Raw genomic sequence first — 20,775 nt, 5'->3', positions numbered from 1 at the left:
ATGTGGAACCATACAGCATGTGACCTTTTGAGATTGGCTTTTTCACTCAGCATAATACCCATCCAAGTTGTTCAGAGACTGAGGACCTGGGGAGGGGCCCCAGAAACCACTGTACTCTAACTAATGCTGTGTCCTGACCAGGAACCTTCCATACCCATATTTGGGAATGGGTTTTCAATTTTTCCTGCCAGAGGATAGGAAATGCCTCCTTAAGGAATAGAGTCTGGGTTATTTAGTTTTGGTTTATCTTATAGTTTTGTTAATTATCTAGTATTTGCCTTTTTCTTTGTTTTTTCTTTTAATAACATTTACCCCTCATTTCAAAGGTTACAAATGTTCTCCGTGGAAAATACAGAAAAGCACCCAACTTTTAGAAATACCCACAAAGTAATATTATGTTTCCTTAAAAATGAAATTATGTAGCTGTTGTTTTTGAACAACTTTTAAACATAGCATGAACATTTCTCCATAATTTTCAGAAAATTTCAGGCATTCTGTTTCATTTTAATGCACTGTATAATACCCCAAACTCAAACAGCCTCCTAGTGTTGGACACCTAGGTTATCCGTTTTTGCTACTCTAAGTAATGCTGTGAGGGACAACTTTGTTCCAGTCTATTACTTACATTGCTGAGCCAGGAGGCAGCACAGCACATTTAGGGAGGGCTCCTGGAAGGCCAGCTACTATAGGGCCTCGTAGGCCAGGGGAGGATTTGGGTCTTGGTCCTAAATGCAGAGGGAAACGAAGATGGCAGAAGATTTTCATTTCAGGTGCGTGTTTGTAAAAGATCTGCAGGATGGAGAGACAAGTGAAGTGGATGGGTGACTTCAGACAGAAGTCAGTGGTAGGAATGAAAGATAGATGGTGGTGAGAGGGGACAACGTGGATGGATGGACCCAGAGATGTCAGGTCAGAGCAGCAGGACTCAGGGCCCCGCGGGGCAGGTAGATGGTGGGGCCACCCACTTATCTGAGAACACTGGGGAAGGGCCAGCTGCTGTGGCTGTTGTTTTGTTTCATGAGGGGGGAGTGTAGGAGAGGTCATCTGATGAAACTGTTGTGCTGCGTCTGAAGCATCTCTGGGACACACCGCGGAGATGTCAGAGTGCTCGCAGGTACAGGAGTCGGGACCACAGGTCCAGGTCCAGGAGGCAGCGCTGTGCACGTGGCACTGGGTGCCAGGGGCCTGGCTCACCCCGTGCAGGAAGGGCCTGTGTGGTGAGGAGAGATCCGGGCTGGAAAGACTGGCAGAGGCCAAAGGAACTCTGCACAGGTTCCCAAACAGCCTTGTTAGTATCACCAAGAATGTCTATGGTAACTGTGAGCCGGACTGTCACTCAGGAGTGACAAGTCAGCAGCATGAATGACAGTGCCACACGGCCTGGGTAATCTCACACATGGGCAACTCTCGCCCGCCAGTGTTCTCTACCATAAACGTTTCTGTGTAGAAATGGAGGATTGGGTGTTTACGGGGAAAAAATGAACAAAAGTGATCTGCAATCTTTTAGATTAGCTAATAACCAAAATAAAATGAGGAAAAAAGCGCTAAAGCACTGCAAGGACAGTATCACAACATAAAACAAGACTTCTGCGCCATCATCACTGCACGGCTGACATAGTTTTAGCTATCTAGCTAATCTTGAATGTGTGCGACAGAAGTTGTGTGTCAATATGTTTATAGAAACACTTTTTATTTTCATTTTTATTTATTTATTTTTTGGCCATGCCACACGGCATGTGGGATCTTAGTTCCCCCACCAGGGAGTGAACCCACACCCCCTGCAGTGGTAGCTCGGAGTCTGAACCACTGGACTGCCAGGGAAGTCCAAGAAACACGATTTTTAAAAGAAAAAAATTAGAAGCCAAATGAGAACGAATAAATAATACCATTATTAATACCATTTAGAACTTCTCAGTGATCATAACATTAAGTCATAAAGTAAATAACCCTCTAAAATGAAGACATGACAATGTCAAACTCCCTAAAATAAAACTCCACATGGCTTCACGGCTGAATTTCGTCAAGGTCAGCAGGCACTGCTAATGCTAATGCTTTTGAAGGCATCAGAATAATGCTCTATAGTTTATGAAGACTGTAAACCACCTAAAAACTCAGATTGTGAAAAAATATTCATTGTATCCATCAGGAAATATGGATGTACTGAATATATTTATTGTACAAATGGTTCCTGCAGTCCCATGAGTTACAACTGGCTCTGCGCCTGCCAGTGATGCCTGCTCATCTGTGATCTTGTTTATAGATTCCAGTCCCTGTTCTTGTTCAGCTTTGTGACTTCCCCAGGCCTAGCTGCACAGCCTCCCAAGGGAGGATATGTGCTGAGTGAGCAAAAGAGTGAAAAGCATTTACACACAGAGCATGTTAGTAGTGGCTTCCACACCATCTGTTCTAAAGGAATTGAACCTTGTAGAAGAATCTGCTGTAGAATGAGCTATAAATCATTAATTTTATAGTAAATAGAAAAAGGTGCTTAAAATAATAAAACCAATATACGTGTATATATAGCCAAAACACAATCAATAGATACGAGCTAAGAAGAGTATGCGCTATGCCAAAAATAGTAAGACAGTGGAAGCTCTAAATCTGGAAACAAAAATCGAGGCCCAGTTTAGAGAGGAAACATTTAAATATATTAGGGTATAGACCAGTGTAATATAATTTTTAATGCTATTACTGCCAGGCTTCAAAAACAAAAAACTCAAAGAAAAAATATTCAGTAAACCTGCAAGCCATGCAACATGGCCAAAAAAACAAACAAAACCAAAAACACCAATAATCTGGGAGAATTCCCTGGTGCTCCAGTGGTTAGGACTCCAGATTTTCACCGCCGAGGGCCTGGGTTCAATCCCTGATCGGGGAACTAAGATCCCACAAGCCGCGTGGTGCGACTGAAAAAAAAAAAAAAAAGTCAGTAAATATGTGAGTGCCTGTTTACCAGGCGTTCTGTCCACATGGCTTCTGTCCTGGAGCCTGGACAATGCATGATTGCTAATCATTCCCTGTAGTTTACTTAGAAGAGGCTCCAGTGGAAATGAGAGGGGAGACAATACCACTTTCACAAGAAAAATGAATATAACCTAGAAAATGTGACCATAGAAAATATTCAAACCTGTAAGAGATGTGGATTAAATCAGTAAAAACCCACCATTCTATACAACCCACTTAGCAGCAATTCATAAAAGCAACAGTGACAAAGCTTGGAAGCAATGCCGTCAGACCAGAACTTTATTTCACATATTAATGAACCTCTGAAAGAGGGAAGTAAATGTGAGCACACATCAGGAAAGTGGTGCTCAGGGGATCACATCCAAAGAAACGTAAGACCAGAAAATGAAAAACAGATTAAGGATGCAGTTCACAGCTCAATTTGTTTTTACAGCACAATAGAAGTGAAGGCAATAGAGCCCTTAGACTCGGGATTTTTTAATAAACTCTGGTTTTTAATAACCTGGAACACAGCCCTGTAATTAGCTGTAATTTACTGAGATATGGCATCTTGAACACAATATAACGAAAACTGAAACCTCAGAGGAAGAATATGAAAAAATACAAGTCATAAAAATATTATTGCTGTAAGGAACTTACAGCTATTTATGGAGATTAATCTAGGACTATGTCACATTGATAGAATAGTGGGAAGAGAGATTTTTAGCCGATCTGTGGTTGAGTCTGATCTAGTTTTCTCAGGTTCAGTGCCCCTTCCTCTGGGCACATAAATTCCAGAAGGCTGCATATAGCTGAGCCGTTCCCAAGACACTAGAGGTCCAAGGTGCCATGCCAAAAGGTTAGCTGACCAGGTGACCTTTTGAGGCTCAGTTACATACATGTTGGGATCACTGCCCCCCGCCCCCATGCAATGCTCTATGGAAATTCTACCAGAATGCTTCTTAAAGGAAGAAAGACTCATTTCTCACCACCTTTTCAGAAAGCATCCTTGGATGACATCAGACAGTCTCAGGGTTCATAGTTCTTTTCTTCCAGAAAACAAGACGTGACCCTTTTGGGACAACTAAATTAATAAATCCTGAAATTAATAAACTGTACCAAGACCCACAGGTTTGTTTTCAATAGAACAGTTAAATTTAAGTGTCAATTTAAAAAACTGAAAAATTTCTCTCCTATCTCTAGCTGGAGTCCTCACTGGAGGTTAACAATTAAGGGTTAGACAACAGGAAACCACGTATCCTGTTGTGGAACACAACTAGTAACTCCTAGAACCGATTTAGAATCATACATTATTTATCAACATATTACAAGACTGTGACAGCACTGTCAGCGCGTGACTGTGAAGCCCCTTTCTGGGATAAGAAAGGCAGGGAAGGGCCTCCTGCTGGGTGCTGCATATCCATCACAGCTTAAAGTCCAGCCAGACCCTTGCTCCCTTTAATCGTGGAACCAAATAGGCTTGTTGAACTATTTTACAGTGACCCGCACACTGGAACAGAACATGTAAAACAGTCTGGCGGCTGCATGTCAAGAGGCCTCACCATCCTTGCTCTCTGCTTATGGTACCAGTGAAGTCAGTTCCAAGCGATTCTGGGATGTCCATAAGGCTGAGAAGAGAAAGAAAACATAAAGCTGATGAGGTCAGCAGTCTCTGGAGCACCTGGAAGTTAATCTCATTTCACGAAAGAGCTAAAAGCACAGTATAAATGGCTATTTTCATTTACAGCTGAAAAATCTTTGACCCTAAGCCATAAGTGAGGCACTCTGACTTTTTTTAAGTACCAGCCCTAAGTAACATTTCACATGGCTCTGTGAGACCCTGATCTGAGACACTCAGTGATCCATGCTGGAGTAAGTTTAGGAAATGCTGTTCCCTGCACTTCTAGAGCCCTGGCCGGTTAGGACACTGATGTTCTGCAGCAGCTGTGGTACCTGCTCTGTTTCATCGCCTTCCCAGAGTTTCTGACCACAGAGGAGTCAGCCTTTCTGTCTGGCAGCTCTTTAGAGTGCCAGGGTGGCCAGAGTGGCCCTGGTAAAGGAGGGACAGAGGTGCCACGCCTGCTGAGCCCTCAGTCAGTGCTTGGGTGCTTTAGTCATTAGCTCCCTTGAAGCAGGGGTGACAGCCTCTGCTTCTCTGTGCTCCCCTGATGCCCCACATCAGGGGTCATTCACGTAGCTCAAGAGGCAGGGGAAGGAGGAAGGAGAGGATCAGACGACAGAGAGGGGACAAGCAGAGGTGCCAAGGGCAGGAGAGGAAGGGAAACAGGCCCCTGGTCACCCTGGTCAGTTGGACTCTGTTGTCTGCACAGTTAGGACCCAGCAGCACTGCGCCTTCACCTCTCACCAGCTGCGTCAGAGCTCTTCCTGGATTGCTCTGTCCCACAAAGGGTCCCAGGCACACAGCTTAGCAGTCAGGACCTCAGTCCTTGGGGTGCAGTGGCAGAAGCCAGAGCAAAGTTGCCATAAGGGCTATTTGAGGCCCAACAAAAGACTGAAACAAACCCTATGTCAAGGGTCCCTACCAGCTGAGAAAGGAGGAAACACAAAAGAGGAGGAGCAAGGAAGAATCCGAGCTCCTGGGAAGTGGCCCTGCGCCCTGGGCTATGAACAGGCCTGGAGAGCAGGGCCGGGCTGAGCAGCACGGCAGCAGCACCATCCCCTGCGGCCCCCTACCTTGGGATGGTAGCCCTGTTCGGCCATCATCTTCGCCTCCTGCTGCAGCAGGGCATCCGTGAGCTGCTCTGCCTGCTTCGCCTCCTCTTCCTCCTCCTCCTCCTGCTGGTCCACTTCCCACGCCTGCAGCTGGCGCTCTGCAACCTGGGCACCAAGAGCAAAGTCACCAGGGACGGGCCACAGGACAGAATCCTACCTCTGACCTGGAAGGACAGCGCAGGGTCCCCTGCTGGAACATCAGCCCTTAGCACTAGTGGTGGCAGTGCCTCGTGCGTGGGAAAGACATTCATGGCCCTGGAGAGGTTCTGTGTGTGGAGTATGCATGTTGTAAAAAGCTCAGGATGTGGCCACATGTTTGGAAGATCCTTTTGTGTTAACTATTAGGTATTGAATACAAATGAAAAGAGACTTGTGGCCAGTGAGCCAAGTGCTTGCAGATGCAGCTGGGAGAGAGAGGTGAGGAACAGTAACGGCAGCCTTGCTCCCACAGGAGATGGGGGACCTGGAACAGGGCTGGAGCTACAACCAGGAGGCTCAGGGTTCCAGTGGGAAACAAAAGGGGATGCTCTGAGCTCCCAAACGTGGGTTTCCTGGACAAGGTCCAGGCCAGGCTGTGGAAATAAGTTAAGGGTCCCTGAACCCTGTGCCTCAATGTCACAGGAACCCCGGCAGGGCCTGCTGGCCACACACTCATCCCAGGGCTCAGCCCCACCTGGGCTTCCAGCTCCTGCTTCCTGGCTGATTTCAGCTCTTCGCTCTCCTCTTTCTCACGACGAGCTGACTCTCTTGCCTCCTCAAGATCTCGAATAAGTTGCTCTCTGTGTCTCAGGGATTCCTCTTGCGCCCGTCGATTTTGTTCAATCTTTTCCTGTACTTGTTGTTGTCTCCCTGTCAGAACCTATCCTCGGTGGAAAGGACGATGGAAGATTTTAGCTAGACTTTAACAGATGCCTGTTCTACCAGCCGTGGACAGTCTGCAGCTGCAGCTACACCGAGACCAACCTAATCCTCAGCCTCAGGCCTAAATAAACCAGACGAAGGCAAGTCCAGACTACGGGATCAGTCCAAACCACCGGCCACATTTCCCACGCGTCCCCATCGCACATGGACTGTGGGTATGGAGGGAGCACATGGACTGTGCGTATGCAGAGAGCCGAGCACCAAAGAGATCAAAGCAGGCATGGATGGAGCTCGGTCCCCAGGGCACAGACACACAGCAACAAGGTGACTCTCGCTCCCTATCAGTGAGTTCTAGAAAAAGTAAGAAACCACAAGCCATGCAGATGGCCAGAGGTAGAGTCCGGGTCATCCCACCAACCTTGTGGATTTGAATTTAGCGTTCAGAGCCGCAGAAAGCTGCTATGTTTGATTCTTGGCCACAGAGGGGGTTACGTCCAGATCATGGTCAGGACTTGGGAACGAGGAACAGCAGGAAGCCACCTCCTGTACCCCACAGTCATGCTCTCTGGAGGGGACATGTAAAGTGGCCACAACGAGGAGGAACATTTTTTTATTTTTTTTATTTTTTTGGGGGTACACCAGGTTCAATCATCTGTTTTTATACACATATCCCCGTATTCACTCCCTTCCTTGACTCCCCCCGCCTCGAGTCCCCCCCACCCTCCCCGCCCCAGTCTTCTAAGGCATCTTCCATCCTCGAGCTGGGGAGGAGGAACATTTTAAATGAGGGGAAAAGAGCAAAAGGTGCTGGAGAGTATCTGGTATTCACAAAGGTGAAAAAGTACCAGTTGAGACCCGATTTCCCACAGGTTCTAAAATGTAGCATGTTGGCAGGCACACAATATAATTTCCATTTTAAACCACTTTAAAATAACTTTCAGTACATGGACAATAAAGACTTTTTTCCCCGAAAGATTTCCTTTGAATTGGGCTGTGTCTTATAACGCGTTACTTATATATGACAAATGAAACACTTATGTTCTTTAGTCCACTTCTGGTTTTTCACCCCAAGAAAAAAATCCTAAATATGGAAAAGGCTTCTGCACCAAGATGTTCACTGCAGTGTTTCTTATAACAGCTCAAAATCAGAAAAAAAATGGATCCACAAAAGGAAATGGAGAAACAAACTATCATACCCACAAGATCTATTACACAGTCATCAAAATATTTACAAAGAAGATATAACAGTATATTAAAATGACTGAGATCAAATAGCTCAGTATAATAAGTAATATGTAGAAAAAACATTATGTATAGGAACAGAAGCGTAGAAGGAAATAAATTAGCAGCTGTGTAGATGACTGTTTTTTACTTTTTACTTTACTGAATTTTTTTCTATAAGCTTATATTACTTTTATGATGATATTAAAAACCTACTGAAAATAATCAGAGCAGACTCTGTTCCCAGAGGATCTGGCAGGGTCAACACGTGGTCACCCCCCCAGACACCTGCCCAGCCGACCCGCGTCTGTCACCAGGACTACCTCGCTCATCAGCCGGTCTCGAGCGCTCCTCTCACGGGCCCACTCGGCCTCTCTCTTCTCCCACATTTCCTTGGCCTCCTCCCTAGGGAGACACAGAGCAGATGACAGCTGGACCCTTACCACCACCCGTGGCAGAAGAGAACTAAAGAACCAACAGGACTCCAAGGCGCCAGGTAGTGCACACCTGTGGGGCCAACCTCCAAATAAACTTCCAGCAGATTTCCAGCAGATTACAGGTAAGGACAACTTCACAGAAAGTATTACTGTTGTAAGTACTTTAAGTTCCCTTTTTAACACTCCATCTCCTTACAGAAAGTGCTGGTGATGACACGCACCCAGGACACTGAAACACTGCAGTGGATGAAACCATTGGGACTGGAGAGGAGGAGGGGCACACCAGTGCCTGAGCTCTGTCACCACGTTCCTGGGGTCACTCTAGCTCACCCTGGGGCCTGGGGCAAGTGAGTGACTCCCCGTGGCCCAAGTACTCTGTGACCCCAGCACTGGGCTGGATGTCAGGACTAAACAGGAGGAGGACCGTAACACTCTCAGCACAGTGTCTGGCACACAGTAAGTGCCCAATAAGTGTTACCTGTTATTCCATTACTTCAACCTACCAGATTCAGTTTTAGGGTTCAGACCCATACACATACACCTAAGAAGCACACACTGTCTCTATAATGCATGACAATTTCCTTTCAGATTTCTAAGATTTCAGATGAACAGATCCTTACCCTAAGTCCTAATGGCTTCCACATTAAAAAACCCGAGGGAAACACCCCATAAGCCAGGTCCATTAGCAAAGATGTGCTCCTCATGAGTGATGGACAGAGGAACAAGGACGGGAGTTTCATCAACAGCAGACGACCCTCATGGCAACCTGCTGACCTGTGGGAATCCAGGCACCAGTGGAGCCCAGGATGCCACCTCTCACCTCAACAGCATCTGCAGCTCCGCCTCCCGCGCCCTCTCCAGCTGCAGCTGCTCCTCGATGACCCGCTTCATCCAGGCCACGTCAGCCAGGGCCTGCTCCCGCCGGGCCAGGTGTGCACGCTGGTTCTCGTCCTCCTCCTCCAGCAACGCCTGCAGGATACGCTTGTCTGCCTCCTAGAAGAAGGACGAGGACGTGCAGTGGGCGCGGTGCCCAGCCCCGCAGGTACCACAGCCTCAGCTCCCGCCAGCCCCTCTCAGCACTGAAAGCAGGCATTCTGGGAAGACGTGGGCTGTTTCCAGAGCAGGCAGGGTGTGATCACTTAGGGACGGTTTAGACACCACAGAGGCCCAGAAGCTTTTCTCTGCCCACAAGGAGAGACCGTCTGCCACCACGCACATGTCAGAACACAATCTGCCTGCAATTCCACTTCAAAGAACACAAGCTACAGAGACACAAATGCACAGAGATATATGCACAAAATGCTCACTGCAGCTGTTCTGCAACAGGACAGCCGGCCGGGGTGGGAGGGCAACTCTCCTGTCGGGTCTCAGTGAGGCAGCCCATCAAAATACTTGCCAGGCATACTGAGCAGCTAGTCAGAAAGAACAAGCTCAGTCTAAGAACACTGGTCTTGAAGCCTGAGGTGTACTGTTAGGTACTCTGCTGAGCAATGCCACTTCAAGTATGTTTAAAATCAAAACTAAAGCACCCCAGAACTTACCACTTCCTCGGATGTGTGTGTAAGTACATTTGACTCCTGAGCAACATGGGTTTTAACTGTGACTCCACTTACACACAGATGGTTTTCAATAAATATAGTACCTGTATTTTTGTTTTACAGATCCTTAAACTAACTGAGGGGAAAGCTGTTTGAGTAGAGAGTACAGTATGTAGACTCAGATGAACTAGGGTTTGAGTCCTGATTCTAACCAAACTGTTTTAGCTTTCTGCCCTTCAGTGAGTCATTTACCAATTCCTTTGTTTTGAGGCAGAGGGAGCAGTACACAGGTTTTCAACTCTATGGGGGGTCAGCGCCCCTAACCCCCACATGGTTCAGGGGTCAACTGCGTACCTAAAAAGATATACAACCAAACAGACACCTCTGGGGAGGGGCAGGGGCTGCAGGGGCTGCTGGTCGGCGGGGCTCTCACTTGCTGTTTTCTCATGAGCACGCACCCGTTACTAAGCAAAGGAAAGTATGTTTTTCAAAAGAAAGTGAAAGAAACACCAGGCTGTCCCTTCAGACTTACCAGTTCCTCTTGGATCTGCTGTGTACGTCTGTTGAGTTGCACGTTATACTGATGTCTCAAAAAGCGTCTAGAAATGAGAAAATGTGGGTCGCCTTCAGTGTTTCATAAAGAATGAAGCAGAGGTTAGACAGCTACTTTCTACAGACTGTATCCCTTCTGGTTTCAGGGTTACTAGTGCAAGTCTGAGAAAGTGAGAGGCTCGCCTGACTATGGAGGGCAGGTTAGGGGCTGGGGCCCTTCTCACACGCACCCCAGCTCCGCCTTCTGCCGCAAGGCTGCCATCTGCTTCCTCTCTTCCTCCAGCCTCTGCAGCTCCCAGCGCTGCTTCAGCAGATTTTCCTGCTCCTTCTTCAGTTTGGTGGCCTGTGGTTACAAGATAGTAAACCCAGTTAAGCTCATGAGAATCAGAGCTTCCTTCATCCCTCAGCATACACGACGCAACAAGGGCGGCCTGGCCACCTGGTGTCCAGGATTCCCTCCCCACTCTGGGGCTCTGAGCCCCTAGGCCCAGCTCCCTCATTCATCCCAGCTGGGCCTTTCCCAACCGTGCCAACAAGGATGAGCCCCTGCTCCGTGCTCCCACAGGACCCTGCACTGTCCACGCTTACTGTAACTTAACATCTATCTCCCCCACCTGACACAGCTCCAGCCACGAAGGCCGGGACTGTGGGCCTTGCTCCCAGCTGTATCCCTAGCAGCCAGCCCAGTGCTTGGCACTTAGAGTAAGTAGTGGCCACGAAGGAGCTAGTTCTTGAATCATTCTGGCCTGGGGAAGGGGAGAGTGCTCCCCTGGCCTGAATGGGAAGATCCAGCCCCTCAGAGCAACTGTGTACAGTATTCTCAAAAGAGCCTCCTCGGCCAAAGATCCTAATGGTTTGTGCCTTAAGACCCAGAACCTGTTAGCCTCCTGTGAGAGCTGTGTGCTGGATCATCAGACTAAGTCAGGTCTACTGAGAGCACCTGAAATCCAAGTTCTCAGGAGGCATTCAGATAGCAGGCCTCTACACACGTCTGAGAGGACAGGTATCATCCCCCGATGGGTAACATTCTAGAATCCGGGCACACAAGCTAGGCGTGTGGAAGAACCACACACGGGAATGCATGTCAGGAGAATCCAGCATTGTCCCCCTTCTTAGAATCACCTCCTGGATATGATTTCTGTTTAGTGCAGCTTTTTAAATGCCCATTTCCTAACAACAAGCAGCTGTGAGCGAGGAGGCCCTGGCGGCCGGGGCTCGCCCTCACCTCCATCTCCTTCACCTTCAGCTCCTCCATCTGCTGGCGCAGCGCCTCTGCCAGCAGCTTACTCTCTAGTTGCCTCCTCTCCTCTTCTGCTTTCATCCGTTCCAGCGCTTCTCGTCGGGCCGTTTCATATTCATTTTCGTACCGTTTTTCCTTTTCCTCTTCGGCAGCTTCTTGCTGCATGGAGTCAAAGGAACCCGGGTCAGCATCTGTAGCACAAAACCAGCAAGACCCTGCTCCCCACCGCCGGTCAGCAGGCCTCAGTGCCCGTTCCTCATTCCAACATGTCTACACCTAAGGAGACCGTGCACTTATCAGCTATGTGGCCCAGGCGAGGAAGCATGGTCCTGGGCTCAGTTCTCACTGTGGGAACCATGGGAGTGGTGCTGCCCTCAGAGATGAAGCTGGGGAGGCTCTCAGCACAGTGCCTGGCCTGGAGGAGGGGCTCAAGAACACCCAGGTTCCTTCCCTTCCACAAGTCAACAAAACACTTTCCAAAATGAACCCAGAGGCAAAGCGATGGGTCCACGGAGGTGTGCACTTTTATCCCCAGAGGTGCTGCTGTAAACCAAGGTTGAGAGTTTATGATGTAAATTACATCAAAAGAGGGTGCCGCAACAGAAACAACCTTTAAGGATGCTTGTTGCATCGGCCATCGGCCAGCCCTGGATGCCTGGTCTTATTCTGCCCCTGGAAGTGATCGTGTAGGATTCTTGTCTGTGTAAGAGCCATAAACATTCACTTTTAACATGTGTTAAGTAAACCAAGAAAAAGTGTATTCCTGGATTGGAGTCATAACATTGAAAACAAGAAACAGATTCAAAGACATGGAGACAGGCTCCCAACGCATACCACACCTGTTTTTTTTCCTCTTTCTGCGTTTCCCAAGAGTTTATCACATGCTTCTTGTGCAGGTCCAATTCAATCTGAGGATGAGAAGGCAGACCATATAAACTTCCTCACTGATTCACTGGACACATATTCACGGCCGAGCACAGTGAGTGTCATGGCCTGCAATGTGGCCAGGTGTCTTATAAGGAAGTGCATGGTGACCTCAACATATACAGTCTGAATGCAAGTCAGTTAGAAAATCAAAGGACCAGGCAATTCTAAACCATCTCTAAGAACTGGAACAAAGTCACAGACACTTTTCTCCCAGTACCCTTGGGGCTGAGTGGGAAGGGGTCAGCAGACTGAAATGGAAACCCAATCTCAACCAACCCGGGCTGGGCTAAAGCCTGCCAGGCCCCAGGGCAGGAGCTGGGTGAGGAGCATACTTTGGCCTGGCTCCCTGACCCTCCCTCTGCAAAGGAGCAGCTGTAAAAACACACACTACCTGTAGCAAGAGATGCAACACATTCGGGGTTTTTTATAAGAGATCTGGTTTTAAAGAATTTTTGGATCAGTTAATGAATTGCAACACTGTCCAAAAGCTTTTGTTCGCGAAATTGTTTCTAAAAGTTTTAAATTTTTTTCTCAACTTACACATGTAAACATTTGCAACTAACTTGAATGTTCTGAATAAACATCTGAGTACATGTCTTTGGAGGATCCACTGAAATCTACAAATGGCCGGGGAGAGGAGTCCTCCTGAGGTTTAGTGCTAAACACACAGCACTCCAGAGCAGCCAGATGCTCTATTACTGTGACTAGCAGTTTCCACATGCAGTCATGAGTACATAAATCACCACCACCAAGTGTATACACAAACCACAAACTGAAATAAATTAATGCTATCTGTCATGGGATTTTCTCCCTCTAGCCCCATCTCTACTGAATGATGTCACCCCAGCCAGGTGCCCCCCCCCCCCGCCTGAAGTCTTGTGGATTTGTCCCCTTCTCCTGCCACCACGGTTCTGACCTTCACCATCACTCGCCTGGGCTGTGGCAGCAACCCCTCAATTGACATCACCCCTTCCCACCCACCTCGACACCGCTGCCAAAGCTGCTGCTCCCCAGAATGAAGCTGGTACCCCATTTCACCCCTGCTTAAAATCATGCAGGCTCTCCCCAGCGCTTCCAGGGGAAGGCCACATGTGGCCATCCAAGGTGGCCCCATCTGCCTACCCAGCCTCCGTTCTCAGGGTTCCCCATCCCCACCAGACGTCCCAACCTCACAGCCACTTGTCGCTGTTAAACAACCAAATGAACCAGATCTTCTGTGTGGGGCTTCTTTTCAGCGTGGCTGGAGTGATCTCTGTTGCGCCCCAACACAAGATACAAGCTTAAAACCACCACAAGGAACATGATTTCATCTACTTAGGCAAACCAACGGAAGGATCTCCTTGGTTTTCACCTCTCGAAGTCTGGGGTCATTTTTTTTCCAGTGTTCATACAAAAGTTGTTCAGCAGTCTGTCAAGAAAACAAAGAAGGAAGCCTGATGTCACCTTTCCAGTCCGTCCACGTTTTGGATAACCCACAGTGGAAATCAGCTCAGGCTAAGAGCTCCTCCACGGGCACGCCGGCACAGCACCTGCCCTTCAGATCTCCCACGTGCCTCAAGCCCACAGCGCTGGGAGCCAGACACCTGATTGGAACTGCACAGCACTGACAAATGACTCTTATAATGGTGACGAAAGGGGGCCAAAATCTGATGCTACACATGGGTCCTAGATGCTAAAGATCTGTTTCAAAATATACAACGGGTTAAAAACAGAGATTGGGGCTCACCATTGCACATGACTACTTTGGAAGATAAAATATATCCATCCCAGCCTTTGTGGGACCAAAGAACTAGAATAAAGAAAAAGGACTCAGATGTAATGATTAAGGGGCCAACGAGAATAGAGATGACTCATGGAAAACACACGTGAAGAACTCAGAGTAAGCACTTTTCCCGCTGGCTCTGGAGTGAACTGCCGTCTCATCAGGTCAGAGCCCCCGAGGATGACCCCCCCCATGGCATCACTGGCAGGCTGGGCACTCCTGCCCTGCAGCCTCCTGAAGAGCTACTCGAAGTTACCAGTTTCCTTTGCTCCTCTCGGGCAGACTTCAGGTTCCCGTGCCGCTCCCGGATGTTTCTTTCCCTCAAGTTCATGCTCAGCCTCAGCTCCTTCAGTTCTCTGGCCAGCAGGTCCTGCTCCTCCACCAGAAGCCGCCTGAGTCTCTGTCTTCGGGCCTCCAGACGCTTCCTCCCCTCCTCCTTCATCTTCTCACGCTGGTAGGCATGCATGCTGGATGAGAAGGAGCCACTGTCAGCCACTCGTGCCACAGCTACACGGGGCACATGCGGCTGGCTGTGTGGGTGGTAGAGGCTGAGGCAGACAGAACGTGGTGACCCAGAAAGGCATCCTCCAGCCAAAGTAAACACAGGTGACAGAACCACCATGCATAACAGAATTTTGTTTTTGCAAGAAGAAAATGTATAATTGGCTTGTATATGCACGTGCTAACAGTACTAGCTAATATTATTTGAGCAGTTACCATGTACCAGGTACTATATACCTGGGCGGTTTTATGTTAATCATCACATAAATCCCATAAAGTAGGTTCTATTTTAGCCCCACTTTACTGATGAGGAAACTGAGGCTCATTCATATAGCAAGGGACACAGTCAGGGTTTCTATCAGGTCTGTCTGACTCAAGCCTAAGCTTTTAACTTCCATGTTTTCATGTGTATTTCTATAAAAAATGAATATATGTGTGTATATATATTTACACACAAACACAAATGGAGAAGAGTATGGGAGGATATGCAGCACATAGTTCACTATGGTTCTCTCCTGGGGGTGCTGGATTACAAGGAGACTTCCAGATTCTACATACATTTTTCATCATTTTATCTTTTTCAGTGCAAACATGTTACCTTACTGATGATCTTTTTTTCAATTTCCAGTTGGAAAGACATCACCATGCAGGTAGTCCATGCTGGCCAGCCACACTCCCCCAAGTCCTTAAGGTCCCACCTCCTGACAGCAAGTGGCCCTCCAACCCTAACCGATGGTGGTCACCACACAATTACCTCCGCTGGTAGGAGGCCTTGGAGCTCCATGCTGCCTGTTTGGAGCTGCAGATGTCAGACACCTTGAAGTAGCGGCTGTTCTGATCCCACTGCTGCCGAAGCTGGGCCTCCTGCTCCCGGCGTCGCTGTCGTGCAGCCTGCTGATCTGGGAGCCTCCGGCTGCACCAGGAAGAGGGCAGTGTGGGGAGTGCCATCTGAGGAGAACAGCAGTGGTAAGAAAATGAGCCTGCCGCCACCCCTCATCCCTTTAGTCCGTGGTCCTCACCCCTTGGCTGCACACTGGAATCACCTGGTAGAGCCTGGGCCCCACTCGAGACCAATTAAATCCAAAAAGTCTTGGTAGGCCCCCAGGCATCAGCATTTTAAAAATGACTTGTCATCAGGGCTGCAAATCATCTATTTAAATAAGTCTGGGACTTCCTAGGTGGCGCAGTGGTTAAGAATCTGCCTGCCAATGCAGGGGACATGGGTTTGATCCCTGCCCCAGGAAGATACCACATGCTAAGCCCTGTACCACAACTATTGAGCCCATGCACAGCAACTACTGAAGCCCACACACCTAGAGCCCGTGCTCTGCAACAAGAGAAGCCACCGCAATGAGGAGCCCGTGCACCACAATGAAGAGTAGCCCCTGCTCGCTGCAAGTAGAGAAAGCCCGTGTGCAGCAATGAAGACCCAACACAGCCAATAAATAAATACATAAATAAATAAATCTATTTTAAAAAAAAGTCTGGACTGCACCAGGCTGTGAGCCAGACATCCTCAAGGGCACAGCAGACAGAGACAGAGAACCAGTCCTGGCAATGCTGGACTAGCACCACGGGGGCAGCTATGCTCTGCCTTAGGTAACATAGATAATAATCTAAGGAATACATATGTGTGTGAAGCCCTTGATGTATATGACCTTTTTCATTGTTACTATCGCCCCATTTTTTGGCAGGTGAGGACACTTAAGTTAAAAGAGGTAAAGTGATTTGCTCAAGATCACAAAAGCCAGGAAGTAGAGGGAACTTATTAAAGAGCTGGGATCCTACTTCATGTCAGTCTGAGGTGGGCCCAATCCAGGTGTCACACCTGGAAGTGTTCCGGATTAGCATGGAGGAAGATCCCTCATCTCACAGATGGAGAAACCACCACCCAGAGAGAGGAACCGATCTGCACGGGTCAAGGAGCAATCTGGGGACACAACTGGAGACTTGAAAGCAGAACCAGTCTCACTCCAGACACCTTTCCCCCTGGTCCAAAGGCTGCCTCAGGTGCAGGGTCTACACGGTGCCTGGCTGTGACAGTGCTTAAGGAACTCCTGTTGAATAAGCAAACTCCCAGTCCTCCGAACCTGGAGGAAAAAGATCTACGTTTATGGGCCAGAGGCTGAGGCTGGCCTGTTTGTTTTATCCTGAGGCTGCCAGTCTGTGGTCTGTCTTCAGACTATGACAAGCTTGACAAACTTTCTTCCTTGCCCCGTGAGCCGCCCGCAGATAAATCTTTGCACCGGGAGTCATAAAACTTAAGATTCCGGTCCCGGATCGGCCACCAACAAGCTGGGCTGCTTCCTGAACAAGTAGCATCCCTCTCTTAGCTTCAACATCCACATATGGCAAAAGCGGTTGCAGAGGAACGTGTCGGACCCAGAGCGCGCGGGGAGCAGAGTGAGCACGGGAAGCCGAACCCCCAGGCGCCCCGCGATAGCGTCCCGGGACGGCGGGCGCCCTTCCCGCCAGCGCGGGGCCGACTGCAGCGGGGCTCTGCGGGTCCCGGCCCCAACGCCGGTCCCCGACCGCGCCCAAGCCCCCGACTCACGTTTCTCTGCGCCCCGGAGTTTCCGAAGACGGTCCCGGCCCGAGCTCCCGCAGGCCCAAACCCAGCCCGGCCCGGCCAGCGGCAATCCTAAGGGGCAGAGCTGCTCCTAAGCCGGCGGGTTCCTCGCTCGTTGCCGGGGCAACGGGTCGGCGACGGAGCGCCGCGAGGGCCAAGCTTTCCGCCGCGCGATTACTAGCGACTCAGAGAGGGAAAAAAAGGCTGTGTTTTTCTCTGGTGCCCCCGCGTGGTGGGCGGGAGCGCAATCGCAAACGTCGCTAGTCCTGGAAACGGGCAAGGAAAGAGGAAAAGAATGCATTCATGACACCAAATTCAGGATGGTGGCTACCTGTGGGAGGATGAAGGTGAGCGTGCGGGAAAATCCGAGGGATATGACAGGGGAGGTGATTATAAGCCAGTGGTTCTCAAACCTGGCTGCACATGAGAATCATCTGGGGAGCTCTTAAAAATCCAGATGCCCGAACCAAAGTCTAGACAAATCCCATCAAGTTCCCCAAGGGTGTCAGTGGTTTTCTAAGCCCCCCACCCCACCCCCCAGGTTCAACGTGCAGCCAGCTCGGAGAACCGCTGGCGTCAGGAGGAATGAGTTATGGATAACTTTCTATTGTCTCAGCGTGGTGGTGGGCTCAAGGCTGTTCATTCTATCAGTGTGTTTTATAACCGGCGTGTATTACGTGTGTTATCTTAAGTATCAACTATTTCGTTAAAAAAAATAAAAATACCCACTCTTTCATTCATGCTCTTTTCATTTTCCCGTTCTCGTCTTCATTTATTCTTCCCTTCATTCCTTCCTCCCTTTATTCATTTCTCTGTTTTTCCTGGATGCAGTATAACGTCCAGTTGAACAGCGTGGCCTCTGTTGCAACCTCCACCACGCTCGTCGTGTGGTCTTGGACAGGTGACTTCACCACTCTGTGCCTCAGTGTCCTTGTCCGTGAAATGAGATTGTTAAAGTAACTGAAAAAGGAGGCCGTTGGTCTGGGGAGACTCTGAAGCCTCGGTAGCCTATGCAAGCCAACCTAAACCTAAGCCAGGGACAATGCACTCGAACACAATGCAGTCGAATCGGAGAAAAAGAGACATAACCAATCACAAACAGCCAACTAGTCTTTCCTAAACAAGGCAACCTCTTAAGCTATAGCCAATGAAATGATTTCCTTGCTTTCACATCTTCTTTCTAAAAACCTCTCTCCTAGATTCTGCCGGTAGAGTGCTCCTGACCACATTTGCTTTGGTGCTGCTGCCTGATTCAAATCAGTAAGTCTTAAAAGTTTTACTGTGCCTCAGTTTAGCTTTTAGCAAGAATACCAACAGGGCTGCTTTCTAGGGTTGCCCTTGTAAGAGGAAATGAAGGGTTTTATGTTTTTTGTTTTTTTTAATGTTGTTGTTGTTGGTTTTTTTGCACTTTAAAAAAAGTTTATTTGGCTGTGTTGGGTCTTAGCTGTGGCTGTGCGATCTTTAGTTGTGGCATGTGAACTCTTAGTTGCAGCATGTAGGATCTAGTTCCCTGACCAGGGATCGAACCTGGGCCCCCTGCATTGGGAGTGTGGAGTCTTAGCTACTGGACCACCAGGGAAGTCCCAGGAAATGAAGGTTTAAATGGAGAGGACCCAGGAGCAGAACACCCAGTGCATCTCAGGTGAGCAAGCTCTGACATCTCCCTTTACTTGACATGTGTTTCCTTAGCATCTGCCCTGCACTGCGCATGAAATTCCCCGGGGTTAGCCTCCAACTGGTTCCCAACCCCTTTGGCCAAGTCATGGCCACTTTTCCATATTGTGTCCCCAATGGAGGGGGGAAGCAGCCACCTACTCTTATCAGTCCAGCCAGAGCTGCCCACACAACGAAAGAGCCCAATAAATAAATCCTTGTGTATGGGCCTTCTTGAGTGTGGTAGGAACAGAAATATGTGAATTGTGTTGTGGGAGATTTGCCTTCAGGTCCTCATTTTGTGCCTCTTGGGCAAAGACCTTCCATTCCTGGGCCTCAGTTGCCTCATCTGTAAATGGCCTTTAAGGACCAAACAAGCTTCACTACTGGGATCAAGGGCCTAGGGCTTGACTGGCCTGGTCCTGGAAGCCTCTGGGCCTCTTCTTCTGGGACGGCACTTGCTGGAGGAACCACAGCTTGTAGGTGGTAGAGCCAGGACTTGAACCCAGCTCTGTCTGATTCCAGGGCCTGGACCCACTCTGCAGCACCTTGAGGGTAGGGATCATTACCTTCCCTGCTGTGGTTCCAGTGCCTGGCACAGTGTAGGCACTTAATAAATATTCATCGAGAATTAATGAGTAGATTTCCCCCAACTTTGAGTCCCTTCTTTGATGATGTTGAAAGAAAGCAAAAAGAAAGACAAAAGGAATTAACATTGTTTGAATACCTACCATGTGCCAGCTGCTTTTAGATGTATTTTCTTGTTTAAGCTTCCCTCCAACATGGGAGGTTCCTGCCCCCATTTTGCAGATGAGGAAACTGAGACTTTGAAAGGTCAAGCAACTCTCTCAAGGTCACACAGCAAGGACGACAAGAGTCAGGATTTACACCCAAGCTCCAGAGCTTGTGAATCTCTTTTCAGTCTGCTTTTCCAGCATCTCGTAGCTTGCAGGGGTAGCTCTTGAAAGAGGCCAGCAGATGTGGACTAGCTGGGGCATATAAAGAGTTCAGCAATATTACATATTTAGGGACAAGTTGATGACTATGGCCCACAGGGGGCTGGGGGTAGCCTTGGCAGACAACCATCGAGATGGATGCTGCATGCACTGGGCCCTGGGCCAGCGCACCATTCCCTGGGGCTGTTCTTGGAATTGTCTTCGGGTGTCCTAGCACGGGAGCAGAAAACAGGAATGAGGAGGTGGCATGCTGACACGGGAGCAGCTCCCTATTAGCTGAACCGTCACAGTGCTGGAGGCCACACAGTGCCCTCACCTAATGAGCAGGTGGCGCTGCAGAGACACATTTACCTCTGCTGGGTTTTCATAGCATTTCAACATCGACTCCCTAGTTTCTCTCTTCGTACCTGGGCTGGGCTGGGCTCCCCACGCTCCCTGAAGATAAGGATGCAGAAGTAGACAGGTGAGCTCAAAGACCCGGGGGCCCCAGGGCTGCCTCTCAGAGCCCCAGTTTTGTGTTTTAATAACAATAACAGTAGGAATAATAATAAGTGTAGGTATCCATGAGAAAAAAAGCGTAAAAGGGCTTTTTCACCAAAAACTGGCTGTCTCTAGGGGCCAGGATTGCGTGATTTTAGTTTTTATTTCTCTCTGGGTTTTTAAGATGATCACTGTTACTTGTATGATTTTATTAAAAATAAAGCATTGGGGAGTCTTCCCCAAGGAGCTTCAACCGGCTTTTCGCGCTGCTGCAGCCGCTACCCGCGGCCTTGCCGGGCAGAATGAATGTGATAGACCACGTGCGAGACATGGCGGCCGCGGGGCTGCACTCCAACGTGCGGCTCCTCAGCAGCTTGTTACTTACAATGAGTAATAACCACC

General features: G+C 48.8%; 2 protein-coding genes and 1 long non-coding RNA gene across 6 annotated transcripts in view; 2 read left to right on the top strand and 1 right to left on the bottom strand.

Annotated features, from left to right (window-relative positions):
- Positions 1-1,164: 1,164 nt before the first annotated feature.
- TCHP (trichoplein keratin filament binding) lies at positions 1,165-18,074 on the bottom strand. 4 transcript variants are annotated; one of them, XM_057744674.1, is made up of 15 exons: positions 18,014-18,069; positions 17,270-17,550; positions 15,470-15,663; positions 14,471-14,681; positions 13,804-13,860; positions 12,365-12,433; positions 11,511-11,684; positions 10,516-10,628; positions 10,266-10,332; positions 9,016-9,188; positions 8,082-8,163; positions 6,350-6,535; positions 5,638-5,781; positions 4,506-4,571; positions 1,165-1,210 (listed from the first exon to the last, which is right to left on the bottom strand). In XM_057744674.1, the coding sequence occupies exons 3-14, from the start codon at positions 15,661-15,663 to the stop codon at positions 4,539-4,541; spliced, it is 1,503 nt and encodes a 500-aa protein (XP_057600657.1). In that variant the 5' UTR covers positions 17,270-17,550; positions 18,014-18,069; the 3' UTR covers positions 1,165-1,210; positions 4,506-4,538. The 4 variants fall into 4 exon arrangements, 3 of the variants coding, with proteins under 3 accessions (XP_057600657.1, XP_057600656.1, XP_057600658.1); XM_057744673.1 differs by lacking the exon at positions 1,165-1,210 and adding an exon at positions 3,202-4,027 and having other exon boundaries at positions 18,014-18,068; XM_057744675.1 differs by lacking the exon at positions 1,165-1,210 and having other exon boundaries at positions 3,202-4,571; positions 11,526-11,684; positions 18,014-18,074.
- The window catches only part of LOC130858357 (uncharacterized), a 15,839-nt gene continuing 12,428 nt past the window's right edge, over positions 17,365-20,775 (top strand). The window contains exons 1-2 of the long non-coding RNA XR_009055043.1: positions 17,365-17,631; positions 18,484-18,544. This is a non-coding gene — a long non-coding RNA (uncharacterized LOC130858357). The remainder of the gene's footprint in view (positions 17,632-18,483; positions 18,545-20,775) is intronic.
- The window catches only part of LOC130858354 (anaphase-promoting complex subunit 7-like), a 1,759-nt gene continuing 1,626 nt past the window's right edge, over positions 20,643-20,775 (top strand). Inside the window, 1 exon segment of the mRNA XM_057744672.1 lies at positions 20,643-20,775. Coding sequence (XP_057600655.1) covers positions 20,676-20,775 — 100 coding nt within the window. The 5' untranslated portion in view covers positions 20,643-20,675.

The sequence above is a fragment of the Hippopotamus amphibius genome, chromosome 8, assembly GCF_030028045.1.
Source record: "Hippopotamus amphibius kiboko isolate mHipAmp2 chromosome 8, mHipAmp2.hap2, whole genome shotgun sequence".
Lineage (NCBI taxonomy): Eukaryota > Metazoa > Chordata > Mammalia > Artiodactyla > Hippopotamidae > Hippopotamus > Hippopotamus amphibius.
This window is presented reverse-complemented; position numbering and strand designations above follow the sequence as displayed.